The 21,716-nt window shown below is 40.1% G+C and overlaps 1 protein-coding gene across 2 annotated transcripts in view; it reads left to right on the top strand.

Moving 5' to 3' along the window:
• The window catches only part of CRYBG3 (crystallin beta-gamma domain containing 3), a 95,931-nt gene extending 74,248 nt beyond the window's left edge, over positions 1-21,683 (top strand). For both annotated transcript variants that reach the window (XM_035540496.2, XM_035540498.2), the window contains exons 16-22: positions 1,385-1,494; positions 2,045-2,171; positions 11,239-11,378; positions 14,755-14,878; positions 17,347-17,505; positions 18,080-18,239; positions 19,698-21,683. In XM_035540496.2, the coding sequence (XP_035396389.1) occupies positions 1,385-1,494; positions 2,045-2,171; positions 11,239-11,378; positions 14,755-14,878; positions 17,347-17,505; positions 18,080-18,239; positions 19,698-19,786 (909 nt within the window). In that variant the 3' untranslated portion in view covers positions 19,787-21,683. The remainder of the gene's footprint in view (positions 1-1,384; positions 1,495-2,044; positions 2,172-11,238; positions 11,379-14,754; positions 14,879-17,346; positions 17,506-18,079; positions 18,240-19,697) is intronic.
• The last annotated feature ends 33 nt before the right edge of the window (positions 21,684-21,716 follow it).

The following is a 21,716-nucleotide window of genomic DNA, read 5'->3' as shown; positions in this document are numbered from 1 at the left end:
TGTATTCTGTATAAAAAGGAGTCACAGATCTTTTTTAAAAGTGTTGCATAGCATCTGGCCTACGAAAGAAGGACTGTGTGTGCATATATTCCTTTATAAAAGACTTTAAGATAAGTGCATAGAAAATAGTACATAGTTACAGCTTAAATAAATGCTCTGGGATATTGCAGTGCAATTATATTTACAGAAAAATGTAGTTATACTTTAGCCATCATATTGTAGCTGATCTGTTTTCTTTCAATTTTTAGTTGTATCATGCAAGGCCAGGTTAAACCTTTCTTGTGTTTTTTTTCTTTTTTCTTTTTTTTTTCTTTTTTTTTTTCCAGCAAGAAACATATTCATTTCTTTTAAAAACATAGTCTGAACTTTTCCATAAAATCATTTGCTAATTCTTGTGTTTGGCCTTCTCTCTCAGTACTGGCAAGAGCATTTGAGTTCTTTTCTTTGGCAGGAAGCTAGGCCAATTTGGGGCATAAAGGGGGAATTAGCTCTTGCAACAGCCATAGTGTTTTTCTTCCATTACAGAATATGAGCTGTTCTCTTGATAAAGTTAAATTTTGCATTCTTTTCCAGCCTCTCTTTCAGGCTTTAAAGTGAGATTCAGTTACACAGTGGTAATCCAACGGTACAGAATTCTAAGTGACTTTCACTATAAGTCATAGGCTATATTATACTACTTTTTAAATTATCATTATTTTAATGTTTTTCTTTTTAACTGCAGTACTTTCCACCTTACCGTTTTTTAGGGTGAATTGAACACATCTTATTGTGGGGTATTGCTCAATGTTGCTGGAAGTTCTTCGTGACATGTAAAACTATCTTAGGTGAACTTCATATATTGATGGTGCATCTACCAAGCTGCACCCACTTGTCCCCAGAAATTCTCCTGCTGGTTCTTGAACAAGAAAGTACTGCGAATCACTGGTCACAGAAGACTTCAAGGCACTTAGTCAATAGTAGCCTTGTATCTTTTGACCGATTCTTTCCTTTCCTGTTTTGAACCCTGGATTACTGAGAGTTATCTGCAGTTCAAGGGTACTTCAGATGGAAGATAACACCCTTCAGTCCTAGCCTTCTCTCTTCTCTGGGTCTTCTCCTACTGCATTTGAACTTACGTTTGATACCTCTGCATTAACATCACCGTAACAGTGTTAACATCATTAGCATCAGCTTTCTAAACCAGACACAGAGATGATAAAAACACAGTCTTTCTAAAGAAGAAAGCAGCTATGGAAATGTAAAAGTTTCCCTAACAATTCATTCTATTTATTGTATCTTTGTGAATTAAATGGATACATAAGACCACAGCTATCTTTGTTTACATTAACGGTAATGAGTTTGTTTCCCTTCTAGTCATTGGCTTTATTTTGTTTTGTTCTTGTAGCTCAAAGCTTTCAGTAATACACATTTCCAAGGAGCATGCATAGATTTCACAGCAGAAGTTTCTGATTTCACATCATTCATACCATGTTCTTTTAAGGTTCTTCGGGGATGGTAAGTCTGTTGTTTTACATGCCACCACTTTAAGTAATATGATTTTTTTTTCCTACCATGACTTTATTTCAGATCATCAGAAGTGCATAACTCTCAAATTTCAAATTGTCAAAAGTACGTAACACACTCTGATCATATTCCATCACGTCTTAGACCCTTTGTCTTGCAATGTAGCTCAGTAAGTGTCGTCCTGCCATTGATTTGGGAAGTGCGCCTTTTGCTTTCCCTGTGGCAAGTTGACAGTTACTGTGACTATTTTTTAACTCCCATTAGCATTTATTCCAGACTTTAAGAACTTCCGTGCAGGAGAGGTATCTGCATTCCATTAGCGTTGTTTGAGTCTGAAATTTCTATACCACATGACTTGTTTTTGCTGCTTTGGTTGGTTTGTCACATAGCCTTTCAAGCCACCTTCATTCAAAGCTTAACAAGAACAAACAAATTTTTTTAATTCCTCACTTCCTTAGCAAATATTAAATCTTGAAAAAACTTACTGTTAATAAGCAGCTAGAGGTGCTAATCTGTTTTTTTTGCTACATTATTCTTACAGTTGGCTCCTGTATTACCAAGGGGAAATTGCTGACAATCACTGTGTGCTGGAGGAAGGCCTCTACGTTGACCTCACTTCCTGTGGCTGCCCAAGTGCTACAATCAAATCCCTCAAGCCTATTGAATACGTAAGGACATTATTGAAAATAATAATGCTTTGGAACTCTTCTCGTAGTCAGATGTCTAAAGCAAGTGCTTGTGTTAAACAAACTCCCACTCAGGGAAAAGAATGAAATTTGTTTTCTTGGCTTATGGGATTTGGGGGGTTGGAACAAGTCAGGCTGTGTGCACACATGCACGCATTCACTTGTAGGCACACACTCTTGGATGCTTGTGTGTTCTGGGCTGAAAGTTGCTGTCATTCATACAAGTTGCATTGTTTGGTGTTTTTCTGACTGAATTTTGTAATGCAGCTCAGCAAGCTTAGTACGCAGTGAGATGTTACTTCTTGACATGCTGTCTAAGCATATGGGGCTGCTTTTATTAGGCCTACAGCCAAGGTTCAGTCTTAAAGCAAAGTACACACAAGATATGAAAACTGATATTACATGTTAGCGTATACTTGCCATTATTCTGTTTAATTTACTAACTGTTCTGCAGATTTTTTATTTTTTTTTAAAAAGGGTTTTACCTCCTAATGGCATGTCGAATTAGGGGTCAGTAAGTAAAGTGGTATAATATACCACATGTGGCCTGTGATTTGTGTATGACACGTCAGATAGTCCAGTCCAAAGCTCAGTTCTGGCCATCCTCTTTCTTAGTGACTCCTGATACACAAGGCAAGTACTTACTACACATGCACACAGTTTTCTTGTGACCTTCAGGTCATGTTGGTTGTACTACCCAAACAAAAATCTTGAAGTCAAGTGACCAATTGTAGCAGTAAGCTGAGATACAAGGTCCTTTATGGCCAGGAGATTGAACAGGAATGTATCCAGTACAAGATAGATTTAGCTTTTTTAGGTCTTGCTGTAATTCTGCCCATAGGACATATGCCTCTGGAATCTTGTTGTCATGTCTGTGCCTTTGTCCCATCTCTCAGTATGGTCCTATGCAAGAGCACAAAAGATAAGCTGGCCATAATGCTGTCACTGAAAGAGAAGCAAATACCTGCTCCGCCCACTTCTCTCCAGCACTGACCAACTTCACCAAGAGTCTTTCTCTTTCCCTGATCACAGAGTACAAACTCAGTCCATGTGGCATGGTGCCCTTTTCTGTAGCTTTTATGTAAGTAGGCTGTAAAGATTACTCAATACTTGAAGTAAACTGTGAATTTAAGTCCCTTTTTATGTTTGTGAACATGTTTTAAAAAAAAAAAAAAAAAACACCAAAAACCTTGGTGGGAAGGATGTAGAGCTCAAGGCTGAGAGCTGGTCCTTTTGCTAGGTTACATAGATCAAGCTGCATTGACTTCAGTGGAGCGATAACTTCCCACCTGCTGAGAGCCTGTTTTTCAGATCAAAGATCTCCCTTTCATGTTAGACTTCTGTGTTCTGCTCTGTTAAATCAGAATGAAGTTTTGACATGAAATGATAGGTCTCATCCGAATTCCCCAATGTGTAGTCTCACAGGGAAGTAAGCGGGCAGCTTGGCGTAGTATAAAGTTACCGGCAGCCTTTGATTGCCAATGGCCAAGCCCTGGGAGAAGTGTGTTTGGCAGGCCATGTGTGGGAAGCTTACACATATCTTCCTGTGCTTTGTGTGTAGTTTGCACCTCTAGTCCAGTTCCTTTCTTGCAAATCGGAGACCTTGTGTTTCTCAAAGTCCAGGCATTTAACAGTGTAAAATGCTACTGAACCACACCTGCTTTACAAATAGAAATGCACTCATCGACCCCTAACACATTGTGTGTGATAATGGTGCAGGACAGTGTTCAGAGGCATTGTTTAGCACAGACGTGATGTTAAGCACGCAGCAGTAAGTTTGGTCAGTGGTCAGAAACAGCCGTAGTTAATTCTGTGCATTGTCCGCCATGCACTGTTCTTGGAACAGAGCCCTTTTTATTACAAAATATTTCTGTTAGCTCATTCAAGAGAGCAGCAAGTGTATTCCCAAGTGGAGTTGTTGTATAGCATTATTGAATTCTGCTGTAACATTGGAACCCCTTCCATTGTTCGGGTTTAAATACTAGCCCAATTTGAGACCTAAGGTGTGTATCTACAATTCTGTGAGCTCAATAGCTCAGATGTATGAGGAGAATGCGTAACCCTAATGACAAGCCCTGAATGTTCTCCTTTAAGGGACATACATCTACTGCAAGCGTAGCTGTTGGAAGGACTCTTAGACTGCAGGGGAGCCCGCATGAGGTTTCTGCCTCCCAGATGTCAACTAGAAATAGAGGCCCATGGCATTGGCAGAGGAATTAAAAATGATGTCCTTACCAGTACAAAGGGCTCATAAGGTGAGATCCTGACTGGCTCTTGAGAGCAGTTTATGTCCATTGAGTCCAACTACGTATTTTAGAAGTAGATTGTTTCAACCCATCCTTTGGGGTAGGAGGACAGATGTGCTGGGTGAAATGGGGACAAGGGATCTGGGTATTCCCTTTATAATTTGCAAATTTGTAATGATAATTAACTATATGGTATGTTGATATTATGCAGCTGAATAAAGTTCCAACCTAGGGACTTTATCAGCAGTATGTGTGTAAAAATATTGGTTCCTTGTGTGGGGCTAACTCCAAAGTATTTGTGAAACCTAGCAGTTAGCATAGGTCAGTGACACCTGCAGGGTGTGTGCAGCATGGCTGGGCATCCACAGAGACTTCTGCATCTGATTCTACGTCAAGGTGCCCTTTCTATTTCCATCCGTTTGGGTAGCTAAACGGAGCATCTAGCACATGGAAATGCCTTCAGTGTAACATCTTGACTTTTCACTTAAAACACGCAACAGTTTGAGAGGCCTCTTTAGATGTTGTCAGCTGCCACAAGATTCCTGAACTCTCCATTTTGGAAGGAGGGCTTGAGGACTGAAATTACTTATTTGTCATACTCCTTCACGGTATATAGCTTTATGAGCTGATGGGAAAGCACTCTAAGATGTCAGTGGTATTTTTGTGACTGTATGAGGTAAGAGTAAAGCCTTAATCTATATGAAACAGGGTAATAACTTCTGCAAATCCTTGAATTTTTTTTTCTTTAAATCAAACGAAGAAAAGGAAAGGATTTGAGTAAATAGTTTGTTCGCAGGAAAATGAGGTTTTGATGCAAGCGGAATATTTACAAATATAGCAAACAGTTCTAAATAGAAAAAAAAAATAGGTATTTTCTTAGAAAAGTAAACTTTTGGATTTTTATTTTGAAAATTACCAGAAATATAGTTTGCTTGTTAAAGAGCTGAATTGCCTACCAAAATGAAAAATGTTATTCTAAAGCACTGAGTTGGCCCAATTAAAATAGAAAAAAAAAACTTTCAGAGCAACACACAATGAGTTTAACGAATTCGGACAGGAAAACAGGCTCAGACTAGTGATAGTCTGATTTCTTTACTGTGATAGTATTTTAGTTTGGCTAACTTTTGCTCTAACTTTTTGCTCTTGGAGGGATGCCTTATTGGTTCTTTCCTGAAAAACTGAGCTCTTATATAAATATGGCATGCTGGCCCCAGCCCTTCGCACACACAGTCCCCCATTTCTCATGAAATTCAAATTGACATGGTTCCACCTTGGTTATTTCCTCTTTTATGCACTAGCATCATAGAGGAAGTAAGCACACTTTTGAGAACAATTTCCTCTACCGTTTGTTCAGGAAATAGCAAAGCAAAGTTACACAGGTTCATAAGGAGAGTGGGGAAAGCATTCCGTAGTCCTAGGGCTGTGCTTCTTCAGTCATCAGTTTGTTTATTTTTTCTTTTTGTCGGGCTTGGACTGATTTTACTGACTGCAAACCAAAAGTGGTTTTGATATGCTCGAAACTGAACGGGAAATTGGAATTTGCCTCCCTGTTCCTGACAGAGAGGAAGGCAAGAACTGTTTACAGTAAGCCAAGATGGGAAAGAGGTTCTTCTCTGAGGCATATAATACTCAATATTTAGGAGGTCCTACCAGTTAGTTTTCTTCCCTGCTGTTCCATTTTGCTCAGAGTGGTCTGTTTTGTTCTTCTGGGAGTTTTGTGTTGTTTTGGTTTTTTTTTGGCTTTTTTGTTTTGGTGTGGTTTTTTAATGCTATAGGTTAATAAGAGGTTATACAGAAGAAACAAAGCACTTCTGTAGCTTGATAATGAAAAAAACAATATCCTTTATTTTCAATATTCTATGAAGAAAAACAGTTACAGTACCCATGTATTAATCTAGATTGTAAGGTAAATAATATGTTACATGGCCTCATTTCTTCAGAAAAAGCTTGCTTCTGAAAAGTCCAGAGTCTTTTTCATGTACTATTTTATAATGGGGAAAAAAGTGCTGAAAGGCCTATCTCACTGTAACGCATTTCTTTAAGTGAACAGGCAGTTACTTCAAAAACCACTTGCAATAGGAGGATACATATCTATTTAGCAGCAGTAGGAACGTTGGAATTCATGCAGCTTGCCTCTTATTGTCTCTTTTCACCTACAAATGCAAAATCTTTTAAAGAAGTGCTCACTGATGAAATTTTCTGGATTTATTGTTGTTAGCCACTGTGCAGGCAGGTGAAAGCATAGCACAGGTTAAGGGTTGCTGCATTTGCAGCAGAGGTGCAGGTTTCCATACCTCCATCAACAAGGACTTGCCTCCTGTACTGCCATGAATTCAAGAAAAGGAAGTGTGGGCTCCAAGTGTGGGCTGCTCCCCTGGCACAGCCAGAGAGCGGGTGAAATCAGCTGGGACATTTATAGGGCTGTGGTTACTTATTGGGGCATTTGTCCAGTGTTTGTTGCTTGAAAAGTTTTGGGGATGGAGATGCTTACAGGATGTTCTTACAAAGTGGAGTTCAGCTTTAGTTCAGCCTTTCCTCAAGCATGTTATTTCGTTAAACTCCCCATAATATTTGATCTGGTGTTGTGTGGGTAACAGGGATTGTGTTAACTTCATTCTTAAAGTTAAACCAGTCTCATAGCTTGTCAAACAGAATTCTAAATTTGTTTGCTAAAAACAAAAATGAGATGTGGATTGTAGGTTGTGCAATGCCTTTTCTTTCTTTTTTTTTTTTCCTGAGGCATTCCTTGTTCTTCCTCTGATCAATCACGATACTTCCCGTATTTCTATATTGCTTATCTTTAAGTTAAATACAGGTGTTAACTTATCTTCCCAGCATTCCTGTGAGGTAAATAATAAAATAAGATACAGAAAGCAATCAGTGTTTCCCAGGGCCAGGTCATGAGTCATCTGATGTGGCTGGGGCTGGACCATGGGTGTTCCTGTCTTCCAGCACTGCATTCATTTCCCTCAGCCAGGCGTCCTTCCCACACCGAGGGGAGTAGCCAGTCGAGCACAACTTCAGCAAAGACATTTGAACGTAATAAGCTAGCCAAGACTGAAAAATAAAGATTTTTCCAAGCATGTTATAATACAGCTATTGAAGCTCCTCCAGTTAAGACTCTGGCAAAGGCTGTTTGCAGCAGGTCAGCAGGGCCACAAATGGGGAAATGTCCCAACCCTTGTCGTGACGGGCTTGCAGTCACGTTTTAGTCCTGTGGATTTCTTTCTTTGACTTTATTGGGTTTTCACATTCAAATTCTCAAAATCTATGTTTGCCAAAAAAAAAAAAAGTGCAAGAAAAGTATGTTATGGGGGTGAGCCCTTCTCAGCAGGATGATTAGTAATAATTTTGACAAAATTCATTATTAAAATTATTCATATGTTATCTTTCACTAAAACTATAGTTTTTATTATAAGCATGTGTGCAAATCCCCATGTGCACTTGGTTTTCAGCTGTAGCACCTTTTGGTTAACTTCTTTGTACCTCTACACTATTTTATTTCCATGAATCAGGCACCTAAGCCTTACACTGCAAGGAAAAGGCATTTGAAAGGAAGCTCACCTTGCACTGATCTTTGTTTAGTATCAAATGCTTCAGGGCTGCTTTTGCAGTTTTTTTCTGAACTGCAAAAGTATAAAATTCTGTTCTGAATTGTGAAAAATTTGTGGTGCACAGCTTCTCTCCATTAAGTGAAGGTGGAAGTCACACAGGGGAAAGTTCGAGCTGAACTAAACGAAAGACTTTTACTGTGCTGATTTCAATGGCTTAACTTTCAGCCTCTGAAATCACAATGTGGGGAGGGAAGAAAGAGTTGTCATTTTCCTTGCACAATAGGGTGTATTAACCATAGATTACCACACCTGTTAAGTAAAGAATATCATTGTTCTTAAAAGCTCACAAGGGTGCTTCTACCTTGAAAATACTATGTAAATACAGCCTTCCTTAATCACTGTCCTCTTGAATATATTAAATATTTTCAAGTTTCTCCCTGAACACTGACATTGGCCTTAAAAACGGCAAAAACAAAACCTGCAAATCTATTGGTGTGGGTGTAGGCAAGGCAGTTAGCTCCTTAATACACAGAGATCAGATTAAATGAATTTCTTAGTGCTTTATCATTCTTGCAATTGGCAAGCTTTCTCCAAAGGATGTCATTTCAGGTATTTTCCTTGAGATAACTATGAAAGGAAGCCAAGGTAATCCTAACCTAGACATGGGACTGAGTTGCCCGTTGTGAGTGAATGTAGATGCCTTTAGCTCACCTTTCAAAATCGGGGACTGGAGTCCATCTAAGCTAGTGCCTTGCTGTGAGGTATCCCCTCTTGTATTCTCTGCCTGGTTGCCCTTCCTCTGGCCCTTGGAGATACACATTCTTCTGTGGTCCATCAGGACTGGGCCGTGGTGAAGTAAGCTGATCAGCTTGTCTATTGGTGATGGCTCTTCAGCCTGAAAATGGGTGAAAATGCACCACAGCGTCCTGCAAGGAAGGTGGCAAGCAAGATGTCTCTGTAGGAAGTGTAATAGCATAGCCTCAAAACCTTGTTTTTTACTGTTGATAGTTTCCATGGAGCTAAGAAAACAAAATCAGAGAAAAAAGCCAGGCCAAGTCACTGCTGCCAGCTGTTGGTGTAAAATGGTATATATAAAGTGAGTAATCAGCTCGTTGCTCTATATTTGGTTATGGAAATATGAGAGCTTCGGTGCTTGAGACAGCAGCATGTGGGTTTTTTTCTGTGCTTCACGTCTGCACCAAGACCAGTGAAGTCCTTTTAGGTCTCACTGGAAAGGGTGATATCAGTCCTTGTGATCAGCTGTCTGTGTGTGTCTTAGATGTGATGTCTGCTGCGTACTGACAGACTGGGACTCTGAAAAACCTGACGGCTTTTGCAGGCCCATCAAAGTTTAAACAGGTCTCAACCGTGTGAGACCTGTAGTCATTTTAATTGACTCCACCTGTTTGCTGTTCAGATGCTTGGTTTATAAATGGATCTGCTGGATCAGATGACTGGTTCATCTAGCACAGTATCCCAGTCTCTAATGTAATGGAAAAAAGCAAGATAAATGTTAGGCTTCGGTAGCAGTGTCTAGCAGCAAGGATGCCAAATGGTGTTTCCCATGCCTTCTGGTGCACCTGTGAAAATTCTCCCTTTTGGACCTGTTCTGGACACGGCTTCTGGTCTCCACTCAGGTGAAAGCTGGAGCCAAGTGAGCAGGCTTCTTGCAGACTGGAGCGTGGTGGTAGCACCTTGCTCAGCAAAGCGAACCGAGAAGTAGCTGCCTGCACTAGATCTGTTGGTCTAGATTGCAAAGTAAGCCTTTAAACACACGTCATAAATTTGACCCATTTGCTATACCAGAAGGCAGATGGGAAGAACAGGCATTTCAAAGTAAAGACAATGATGGGTTTTAATCTCCTTCTGTTTTGTAGCATTAGTTTTGTAGGAGTGTAATAGGCTTTTAAAAAATCTCTGCAGGTGGATGATCCCAAACTCTTTAAAAAGTCTCATCAAACTCCCAGTCCGTGGAGTGTTGCATGACTTATGTTGTCTCTGCAGTGGTCAGTGGAGGAAAGCAATTTTTCTGAGGCAGGATTTTAACAACCAGTTACATACCAAGTGCACTGAGTCAGTGCCAGTAAATTTGTAAGTGCTGAATCACAACTGAGCTCTTCAGAGATACTTCACTACAATACATGTGCCTCTTCAAACATGAAAGTTAGGTTCTCTTAATTACTCAGCACCTTCATCTACTATAATTCAAGATTTTGTTTCATTCATTCCACCTGGGGCCATACCTTTGCTGCAAAAGAAATTCTTCCTTTTGCACTGAGCTGGCTATCGCCAGTTAACATCTTCCAAGAACACGGTGGCTTCCCTGGAGAGGCTGCTAATTGGAGCAGTTAGTCAGACCTATTCCCTCTTCCTTTACCAGCTGCATCAAGATATAAATTGCAAGTGCTTACGATTTCAGCGTTCTTCAGCTTTAAAATGCTGAAAAAAGATACAAGTGTTCCTTGTACTAAGGCACAGACTTTTTATATTTAAATCTTTTCCCCCTCTGCTTTTCTGCTATCTTACAGCTGTACCACAATTTTATGCAAACTGATCTTTTTATTTGCTTTCATAAGAAATCTCTCAGCTGTAGAGAAAGACAAAAGTGAAAAATGTCGCAATTCTAAACAGGATTGAAGCGGTTACTAATAATGTTAATTTTTCATGGCTGTCAGAAGAAAAATAGAACTGTCTGTTAAAAACATTGAGAACTTTATAGTTTTGATGCTTTGAGTCCTTTTCAATTTGCAGATCCCTAAGATTTTTTCAGTGAACAAACCACTGAATAGCTAATGTAAGTCTCGGGACAATAGACTTGTGTTTTGCCTCATTACTATAGAAGCAATCTGCAGATCACCCTGAAAACTACTACCATAACCTGTTCCAGCAGTAAATAAACTGGATTTTTGAAAAGCAATCAAGAGCCTGACAATACAGACCAGATCATAGAGAGATTTTTCAAATGCAAACAGAGGCTCCTCTGCATCTCTATGTGACTCAGTCTCTGGCTTGTGTCAGTGGGGAACTACACTCTGATGACAAAGCCACTGATAAATCCAGTATGTTTCAGCTGTTTGTGCTTTGTTGGTAGATGCACTTTTTTTTTCTTTGCTGCTACATTTGCTGAGGGAGCATGATCTAAACCAAAAGCATGTAGAAATGAAATCAAAGTGGCAAAATGTGTGTACCATACTTAACTACTGAAGTTAACTCTGAGTAAAATTTTGCGTTTTTTCACCCTCCCCCAAGGTTTTTGCTGAGCCCTCCATCAGTCTGTTTGCTCTGGAATGCTGCAAGGGCAGAGAGCTGCACTTCACCAAACCCATCAATTCCGTTTTGAATGAGGATCTTCATTTTTACACTCAGTCTGTATGGGTGAGAAGTGGATTGTGAGTATGGAAGAAATATTCTTGATATTGTAGGAGCTAATACTGAGCATGTGTTTTCTCACAACTGCTGCCTTTTTTTCATAGGATGCATTTTACATTCTGTTATTTTAAGACATTTCAAAATCCTAAAACATTGTTGAATGCTAGATTCACCTTTTGTACCAAGACCTGAAATGAACAAGAACTCTGGGCAGGGGATGCATTTTTCCCCTGTTAAGAACCATCCTTTTATCCCTATGCATAATGAACAATAGAGCCTGTTGTTCAAGCCAGGAGCCAAAAGTAGATCAGTTTTGATTCCTGACTCACGAAGACAGGTAAACTCAGTCTGCCTCTATTAACTGGTTGTAAAATACCTGCTGTAAACTGAAGTGATTTAACATAAACCACCACAGTGGTTCAGTGAAGCTTGACAAGCTGTTTAGCTGCCACAGAGTCAGTGACTTGTGAGGGAGGCTTAGGGCAGATCGGACAGCTGGAGCAGTAATTTGCTTCTGTTGTTAGTTTAACCCCCTCCCTATGACTGATTAAACACCCAGCCTCTTCTGTGAAAACCATCTTGCATCTGCGGAAGTGACCTTCCAACCTTTCCCTTCTCCCCCTTTCACCTTCTGGAGAAGCTCCCAAGTATTCTGTCTTGGCCAAGTTTCAGGCCTGCACTTCGACAGCAGGAACAAAGAACTTGCCGAGTCTTGCAACTGGGGCCGACTGGAAACTGCTGTTCTTCAAATGTGACACACACTTCCTGCATTCATTTTTAACCTTCTTCCCACCTCTCATGGCATTCACATACACAAGGCTGTAATTGTCTTCAGAGGTCTTATGGGATGACACAAAATCATGCAAAATTTGAACTAATTAGGCAAGGAATTCATGTAGACTGTTTGTTCACTGCTTACATACACCTCTGTTGTGATTCTTGCGATGAATTTTGCAAACTCATTGAGTCTGTTACCATGTAGAAGTTAAAACCCGTCTATAGATATGTGGTAACACTGCTGCATGCTCCTCTGATTCTTAGAGGTTGGTACAAAGCCTAAGCCTAACCTAGCTGATGCTCCAGAGCACTGCGTGTGGACTGTTTTCTTTCAGACATTTCACACATGCTTTTTCTTGAAACGTTGGCTAAGAATTGAGCCTCCTTTTCTGTAACAACAGTCACCAGCTATTGACTGTAGCAGTGGGCCCATATCGCTTTCACCACAGAGCTTTGTCAATTTACAATGCATTCTAGTCCCTAGCATCTATGCCGCTTCAGTCCTGAGCCCATTCTGAAAATACATAGAGTGAGTGATCATCTGCTGCTGTTGTCTTTAGGTGCCCCAAATGGCAGTGGCAGGCAGCTGCAGTTTAAGACTGAGAACAGCATTCATGTTCCACGTTGATCTGTGATGCTAGTTTGGAGGAGGAAAGTCTGTTGCTGAGAGTAACACCTGACTTATTTCAGGTGGGAAATACCTCTATAGAGGTGTTACACTCTAAAGTGCTTCCCGTGGGGTAGTATCTCTCTGTGAGCTTTTTCTGCCATCTCATCAGGTGTGTGGCTGTAAAGGAAGGGTGAGGGCTTCAGGACCACATAGTAGAAAAGCACGGGAGAGTAATTGCAAGGTTCCAGCCCCTTCCCCACCTTCCTGTTTGTTCCTGAGCATCCCAACTGGGTTAGCTGGTTCCTGTCTCTGTGAAGAGTCAGGGCAGAATGAAAAGGTGCTTGGCTGGGCTTTCTCTGAGTTCCTCACGGTGCTCCCCAGGAAACAGACCTCCACAGTCTGTTCTCATCCTACACTGCAAATAGGTAGCTCAAAGACCGAGGGTGTGACAGGTGATTGTGGGAGACTTCCAGTCCTAGAGTGTTGGTTTGCCTTATCTGTAACCAAGAGTTCAGGAAGCAGATTAAGAGGGTGTTTGGGCTCCTTGCCCTGAAGCCTACTGTCAGCTTTAAACAAGTGACAGAGTAAGATTTATGTCTGTGCGATGGCATCTTGCTGCTGTGCTGAGGTATGAGGATCCTTCCTGAGCCAACTGATCACCTCAGTGAGAAATGGCACAAGCCTAGGTTGTGGTTTGCTGAAAAGGGCTGGGGACCGAGGTCCTCCAGGGTCTGAGAAAGATGGAATAGTGGGGGCTTGCTGGTCCACGTGAGAGCCCAGATAAGTTTTGTCAGTGTCAGCAAATTACCAGCATAAACATATGCTTTGGCAACAGAAACTGATTTCGAATGAGACTGTTCAATATCCCGAGAAAAACATTAACAGTGAATTTTCAGTGACTTTACAGGAAGTATCACAAGAAAAAAGTCAGAAATATGTTAGAAGTACAAGGAACGCCTAGTGGTTGTCAAGCTGCTCTGAATACCTGTTATTCAGGAGGTATGCGACTTAATTTGAAGAAACAGTGGTAAGGTCTCACTAAGGGACAGATCACTGTTGGACGATTCCTCCATGGAGGGTCAGCCTCCTAAGCAATGCTGGCTGGCTGCTCCTCCAAGTTATGCGCAATGGGGAAAGTAAATTACAGGTGCTGTGAGTACTGTTTGTGGATGTTTTCTCACTGACTTAAAACAAACAAAGAGTGCAGCCATCCCTCAAGTTCTTGGCAGCTGACCTGTAGAACAGGTAACTGGGGAAACCAGTATTTGCTTTGTGTTCCAATGAGTTAATGAATCAAACATTTAGGTTCACTGTCTGCACAACAATGTCCTATTGATTTAAACAAAACTGATCTATAATCCTGAGGCTGCCTTTGTAAGCAGCAACACAGTAACTACTGAGCAGATGTCCAGATAAAAAGGATCTGTATGTGCTGGCACTTTAACTCTGTTAAATGTTTTGGCCATGTTCACATGCAGATATGTTCACTACAGTAAAGTCTGTTACAGCAATTTATGGGTTTTGGAGTAAATATTTTTTATGTATTTTTATATTCCAGACAATTGGATTTTTTTATAGTTTTAGTTATTATAAAAGAAAACACTGATCAAAATCCTCTCATAATTATTATGTACAACCACGCAATGCTGCTATCACTGTTGTCTTGACGTGTGGCTTCCTGGTTTCCTAATGCACGCCCACTGCAACCTGTAGTAATCCCATCTAGGTTCTCAAATTTGAGATTCACAAATTTGTGGGAGAAGCTTGGGGAAGAAAGGAGGAGCCTACAAGTCTGAGGTAGGCAAACAGCAAACATGTCTTCATTTAGACAGAAAACAGCTAAACCACTAAAACAGATGCTATTCTGGGGCATGGTAATGCAGCTTTGCTAGTGTCCCTGCTGTGGGGAGGTCTGGGGGCTTTCAAGAGCACAGCCCTGAACATAAGCCCCTAGTTTAGTTTTGTTATAGTTAACATGTAGTCTTTCACGTTCTGTTTTCTGTATCCAGGTGGATTGCATATGAAGGATGTAATTTTTTAGGAAAGCAGATTCTGCTGGAGCCCAGTGAGATTTCCAACTGGAGTGAATACAGTCGCTGGAAAGTCATCGGCTCCCTTCGTCCTGTGAAGCAGGTACTGTAAGAGTGTATAGGGACTTGTGCACCTGGGCAGGGGCAATCCCAAGCACAAATACAAGCTGGGTGGAGAATGAGAGTGAGAGCAGCCCTGACGGGAAGGACCTGGGGGTGTTGGTTGATGAGAAGCTCAACGTGAGCTGGCAATGTGCGCTTGCAGCCCAGAAAGCCAACCATGTCCTGGGCTGCATCAAAAGAAGCCTGACCAGCAGGGCAAGAGAGGTGATTACACCCCTCTGCTCTGCTCTTGTGAGACCCCACCTGGAGCCCTGCATTCAGTTCTGGGGCCCCCAACATAAAGGGGGGTTGGAATTGAATAATCCTTAAGGGACCCTTCCAACCCAAACCATGCTGTGATTCTATGACTTTTTTTTGATGGGGGTTAATGCGAAAGTATCAGTTGTACCACTGAGTATAATGCTGCACATCGTACTCCTTAAATCAGGCCAAATGATGACAGCCAAAAGGACATACCAGAAGATTACTGTAGCAGAAAATTCCGCCACTGGCAGTTACTGAGATCTATATTAGGTTCCTAAATGAAAATAATTCCTTGTTTCTTGGAGTCAAGTTTTGCTTTTCTGAACGGCTCATTAGCATGTTCTCTAGATATGCTATTTTTACATTTTTGTAATATAAAAATATAAACATATAATGAGAAAACCAATTCTATATTGGCTTGTTTTATAATTAACATTAATAGAAGCAAGAACAAGTTTGCTGTAGCCCGGATTTCCAAAAGAAGCAAAGTTTTTGCAGTCCCACCAGGGTTCTCCATCCTTACCTCACACCAAGTAATGCCAATTTCTAATTCTGACCCTTCACCTTTCCGAGGGGTGGCAGGTAATCAGGGACACAGATGAGCTCTAAAACAGCCAAAGCACGTGCTGCTGTGTGCCCAGCCGCACATAGCTGTGGGAGCGCTGTGTCCTGGAAGATAGGGAACGGGAGAGTGGAAGGGAATGTGAGCAGTAACTCCACAGAAGAGTTTTCAGTAGCTCTGCTGCTCACAGAATAACTTGTCTCCACTTCATGATGAATGCTGCTTTATTTTTAAATAATAGATTCAACTGGGGAGATGTTACAGTGAACAAACACGATCATCTTTATCGTTATTTATGCATTACATGCTTCCCCACTGGAAAAGGAAGGAAATTTTAACAAAAATGATTTGTTAGTCTAGGAAGTTGACAGTTCCCTGGAATTCCTTGGAAGTGGTAACTACCAAAGGATCCCATTTTGGCTCTGTTTTTGCAAATAACAATAAAATAATTTGTGCTGATCTTAAAAACAGAATTCTCTCTTCAGACACTAATCTGAAGAGCTTTTGTATTCAGTAGCATCCTTTTTTATATTGCAACAGTGAGCAATGTTATAAGTAGTACCTCAGGTATTTTGCTGGGGTTTTTGGCATTTGGAGTTTGTATGCTGCTTTTTATTTTTGTTTTTATTTTAAATCCTGCAGACACGGCTTCCTTGAGTTTGTGCAGTCTGCTGTTCATGCTTGACACTTCTGTGGGAATATGTTAGGTTTTCTTTTTTTTAGACTGGAATACTACTACAAACTTGTTACCACTTTATATTTCCTCGTCCTTTCTGTGTCAAGTCTGCTGGTGTAATAGGTACTGCAAGAAAAGCTAAACACTTGAAACTAACGCAAGATGAGACACAACAGTTTTGCTCAGTGACCTTCCAAATATGATCCCTTCCCTGTAAAGAATACACAATATATATATGAATACATGGATGAATATGTTATATGAATTCATGGATGCTTGGTAGGATGGAGGCTTTATTGTCTCTTAATGTAGGGTTTGTTTTATTACAGAAAAAGGAGGTTCAAAGCTCCCAGAAGAATTTGGCATGTGGGGGGAGCTGCCCTTTATAGTTCCCTTTCCTTTATTTGCTCCAAAATCTGTGAATAATGGAGCAAAACCACAAATCCTGTAGTAGCCCTACAGAATCTCCTTATTTTTTGAGTAAGCTGAGTAAAAGGAGATGCCATTTGAGTACTCTTTTGTCTGTGTATGTTCAAAGGCAATGGTGAAACTTCTCAGCCACATATTCCAGTTAATGGTGTTGAAGTTGCTGGATAGGTGACTCAGCAAGTTCTGTGTTCAGAGAGTAAAAAAAGCTTGTGGATTATACCCCATTTACTGGCCTTGGAGTGAATGAAATGTGAACTAAAGCTATTTGCATATCACAGGAATTAGTTCTATAGACAGAAATACACTTAAATAAAAACTGCTATTGCTGCATATAGCTGTCTGTCTGCATGTGAAAAACATTTAGTGCTGCCTTACATGCACATTCATTTCCACTAAAATAAAGTATTTTACATAATCATCTGGAACTGGGGAACGCAACATATACTTTAGAAAACTAACATAAGATGGAGGGGAGGCATTCTGGCATCAACTTTTTGAATCTGTGTGGTGTTAACTGTCTTCCTTCACACCATTTCAGCCAGCAGTGTACCTCAGAATCAAGAACCGAGCCCATGGTAAATACCTGACAGTTGCTGGAAGCCTAGCAGATATAAGAGCAACATCAGTGTGCGTCTCTCCATACAATGGCAAGAATACCCAGCTCTGGCACTACTGTCGTGGACTCTTCAAATCCAAGGTGAGTTTCCAGATGCTGGAAGTGGGTTGTAACACCTGGATTTCTAAAAGAAACTAGCATTAACACTGGGATAGCTTTTGGCCTCTCCTAGGCATGTTGAACCAAAACTTCTATAACCTACATCTTCCTACTGTGTATAGACAGACGTGCTCTGTCTGCTTTGGCAAATTGGACAATATCTGTCTAGTGGCACTGATGTTCTTGTAAGTAGGAATCTGTTTTTTGTCTAAAGTCTCACATTTAAGAACATTTATCTCTAAATAGTTAGGAATTTCTCTGGAAAGGAATACACAAAGAAAGGCTGTGTTTTTGTATTAATGCTGCCCTTGATGGTCTGTTTTTAATATAAAAAAAACTGTTGACTTAACATAAGAAATAACTAAAGTAACAAAGACCACCTTCTGTGATTGGGCAACTAGTCAATTGCTGAATAATCTGTTCCTGGCTTACTCGCCAGGAACATTACCAACTATAGCATGATTACTATAATATTTTCAGTGCCTGAAACAGAAGTAAGTCAGACACAAAACTGAAGCTTTGTGGCCTGGATCTCACTTTTCTTCTTGCTTCTTAGGCTAACAATGCCTGTCTGGATGTCATTGGTGGCAGAGACGTGCCTGGAGCCAAAGTCGCACTCTGGGCAGAACATGGGAAGGAAAGGCAAAAGTGGAGACTCAACGAGGATGGAACCATCAGCTCATACCTGAGCGACCAACTGGTGCTTGATATTAAAGGTATATAAAAAAACAAACAAACGAAATCAACCCTTACATGTTCTAAATGCATTTAGGATTGTGGCCAGTTGCAGTATTCCAGCTCCTTTGTACCTATGATTAAATACTGTATCCTGCCTTGCTAGTTTTATGTTCAGTTGCTTGACAGTGTGACGAGTCTGGGGGGACCTTACTGTTTGATCCCAGAGGTTTACTTTTATCAAATCAGCTATTCTACTTCAGGGAATTCAGTAGTGCTGATAGTAAGAAATGGCAGTTACAGAAGACACAATGGTGGTGGAAAAAACACCACCACAGAATAGGTGTGCCTAAAAGAGAAAAGTGCTTGCTCCTAATGTTTTCAAGCTGGTGAGAATTCTCATTGCTAACGTCTGAGTCCTACTGACCCATCATGGTAGAACAACCTCACTGGAGACTGCCTGTTCCTCATGCACAACTTGTTGCAGCCCCGCTGCTGGTGCTAAGGTTTTATCCCTAAGGAAAAGTGGTGGGACAGTGACTTCACAGTGTCTGGTTATGAGGCTGGGGGCTCCATGGTGCTGCCTTCTCAGATGGAAGGACTAAGTGAATTAACTGATGGCCTAACACCCCTGCAGGGTTTACAGACCAGGGTAATGGCACACCCCACATCTGAAGTTATCAACCTTTATAGTAAGTGTCCTGCTGGCCATTACAGATCTGACCTTTGCACCTCAAACTTACTGATAATGAATTCTCAGCTCAGTGATTTTAAACTAATAGAGCATTTCTGGCTTCCATAACTAAGGAGTTAAAGCACCATTATTAATTGATAAATAGTGACACTAAGCGATTAGATGAGAAGTGAAATCCCAGTTGGTAATACTGATAGCAATTCTTGCAGTATCTGAAAGCTGTGCTGCCTAGATTACTGCACAATGTTGAAGGCTGGAGTGGGGAGATACCATTTGATCGCTTTTTAGAACACGCATTTCTTTTAGTGGATTTTTATTTATGGCATGGTACAAATGCACTGTTACTTCTACGCTACACGTAGTCAAAGGAGAGAAATTTTAAAGACTTCATAAATCTGGGGTTGAAATGGTTATTTTATGCCAAATACCCCATAGCTGTAATTCTGTGTATTTTCACTCTAGCAACATGTAAGTTTAAAATCCACTCACATTGTAGGATCTCAGGATATGCCAAAACCAAAAATCTCTTTAAAGGTGCTTTTTCTGTGCACAAAGGTATATTGAGGACTCAAGTTTTTGGTAGACTCTGCTTCTGAATTAATAGAGCTCCTCAGGGATTAAGTTTATAAATGATAGTTTGAAGGAGACAAACAGTGATGGAAGGGCAGACAGTAGCCTGTCCCTCATAGAACGTCTGTCTATCAGCTAATTCTCCTCTTAGTCACATTTTTAAAGATTCTATTGAGAATTTTCTGAGCTTTTCTTTTTTAATGGTTTGCCTTTATGAATTTGTTTTGTTTTTAAGGAGGAAATTATTATGACAAGAATCACATCATTATGAATCAGCCAGTAGAGGACAAACATTCACAAAAATGGGACATTGAAATATTGTGAGTAAAACCCACCACACTGATGGACCTTATGTTGTTTATTAACATCTGGAGGAAAAAACCTACTACTGAAGTCATGCACCACTGGAACCTTATGCAGCAAATCCTCTCTGCTTTCGTTTGTGCAAAGCACCAACTCCTAAAACAACTGGATTTTGCTCAAATCTGGAGGATGTGAGGGTGAGCTAATTAATGTCTTTCCACCGGGACTGTACTCTGAGCTGATTCTTTTAGAGGCCTCTCCTATGAAAGTCGCTGTTACTTTTCATCTAAAGTATTAAAGTAAATGCAGAAGGCTAGACAGAAGTTTTGTAGGATATGAACTGCAAGAGATAATATGGAAAAGGCTCTTTAGAAATGTTGTCTTTTCCTTTCTCTCAAAAACTGATGAAAGCTCACTGAAGTATGAATGCACTAACGAGCCTGAAAGAGGTTGAATTGGATTTTTATGTCCCAAGGGAAACAGTTCAGGCTCTAAGCGATCCTGAACCTCAAATCGTATCTCTTGCTAAAGTGCAATTTATTTTGTTCATAAAGACAACTTTGAACTGGAATTCCCAGCTCAGTATATGAAATGGGGCAATAATGAAAATCTGACCGTTACTTTCCTAACGTTACTGGTAGGCCTTTATATTCATTTGTTTTAGCAAGACTAAATTTCCAGATTTAGGAACTTGTTTTGCAGATCCATGGGCTGTGTCCAACCCGTGAAATTGTGAGTCATCCCTGAAGATCACTTTTAATACATAGACATAGATGCATATATCAAGAGAATCAGCTATCTTGGGTCAGGCTAGATTTCTACAAGGGCTTACTGAATTTAGAACAGTGATGATTTTACTCTAGCTTGTTCTCAAGTATATAGACTACTTTAATACAATATAATTTGTTCTTGAAGCCATGTCTTCCTTCAGAAGGTAACTCGCCAAGTGCTAGCAGCCTGCATTCCAACTTGATTAATGTCAAAAGAACAGTGTAACTGTATTTTAAGGTTCCTCTGGCTCATCAACATGTCCATCTTAGCCCAAAGGAGCAGGAATTAGACTAATGAAGACCAGTCCAGCATGCTTGCAGTTTCTTCAATTTCAGCAATATGCAGCCATCCCACCTGCTGTCACTTAAGGCAGGGAAGAGAAAAATACTTTACTGGACTGCAGTTCTTGCAGGCTTGTAATAAGAACGTTCCTCACTCAACATGGACAAATACGGAAGGAACTGCAGACACTTGTAGGGCTGTTAACACCTCAAGTGGAATAGAAGTCCCTTAGTTCACTGGTATCTTCATTTTGCATGTCACTAAATTAATCTACTTTATTGAATATGTAATATTTTTTTCCTTATTTGTATATTCAGGGTATGTATTTCTATAACTATTTAAAGAGTTTAGATTAGTGAAAAACAAAGCTATTTTAGTTTCCAAAAGCTGTAACTATTCCAGTGCACCCAAACAGGATTCATCCTTAAGCAAATAAAAACCCATAACCCTATTTGCCACAGAAGTAAAATATATGGATGTCTATTTTTGTATGAAATGGAATTCTATATAGAACTATTTAAAAAAGTCTACTTGCACTTAACTTACTATTTTACATTCTAAAATTATCATAAATCTGCTGTTTAAATAACAGATTTCCAAATGTATGTATATATTTTTACAACTAAAGCACTTGTTTTGCTTTTTTTAATATAAGTCAGTATATCATGTTCTACATGTGACTTGCTTTCTATATGCAATTTTAAAGCCTGTGTAAAAAGGTCTAGTCTTTTAAATCAAGAACAACTAAATCATATTTGGTGTGCCAGTGTTATATAACCAAGTAAAGAAGGCTTTTGTACTTAAGAGCTCTTGAATGTAAAATGCTAAGCATGTATATTTTAATTGTATAAAACTTTTTAGCAGGAATCTTTTGCCTGTTGGTTTCTTTTTAAACTTA

Source organism: Cygnus atratus, chromosome 1 (assembly GCF_013377495.2).
Source record: "Cygnus atratus isolate AKBS03 ecotype Queensland, Australia chromosome 1, CAtr_DNAZoo_HiC_assembly, whole genome shotgun sequence".
NCBI lineage: Eukaryota > Metazoa > Chordata > Aves > Anseriformes > Anatidae > Cygnus > Cygnus atratus.
The sequence above is the reverse complement of the archived record's forward strand: the minus strand, read 5'-3'. Positions and strand labels throughout refer to the sequence as shown.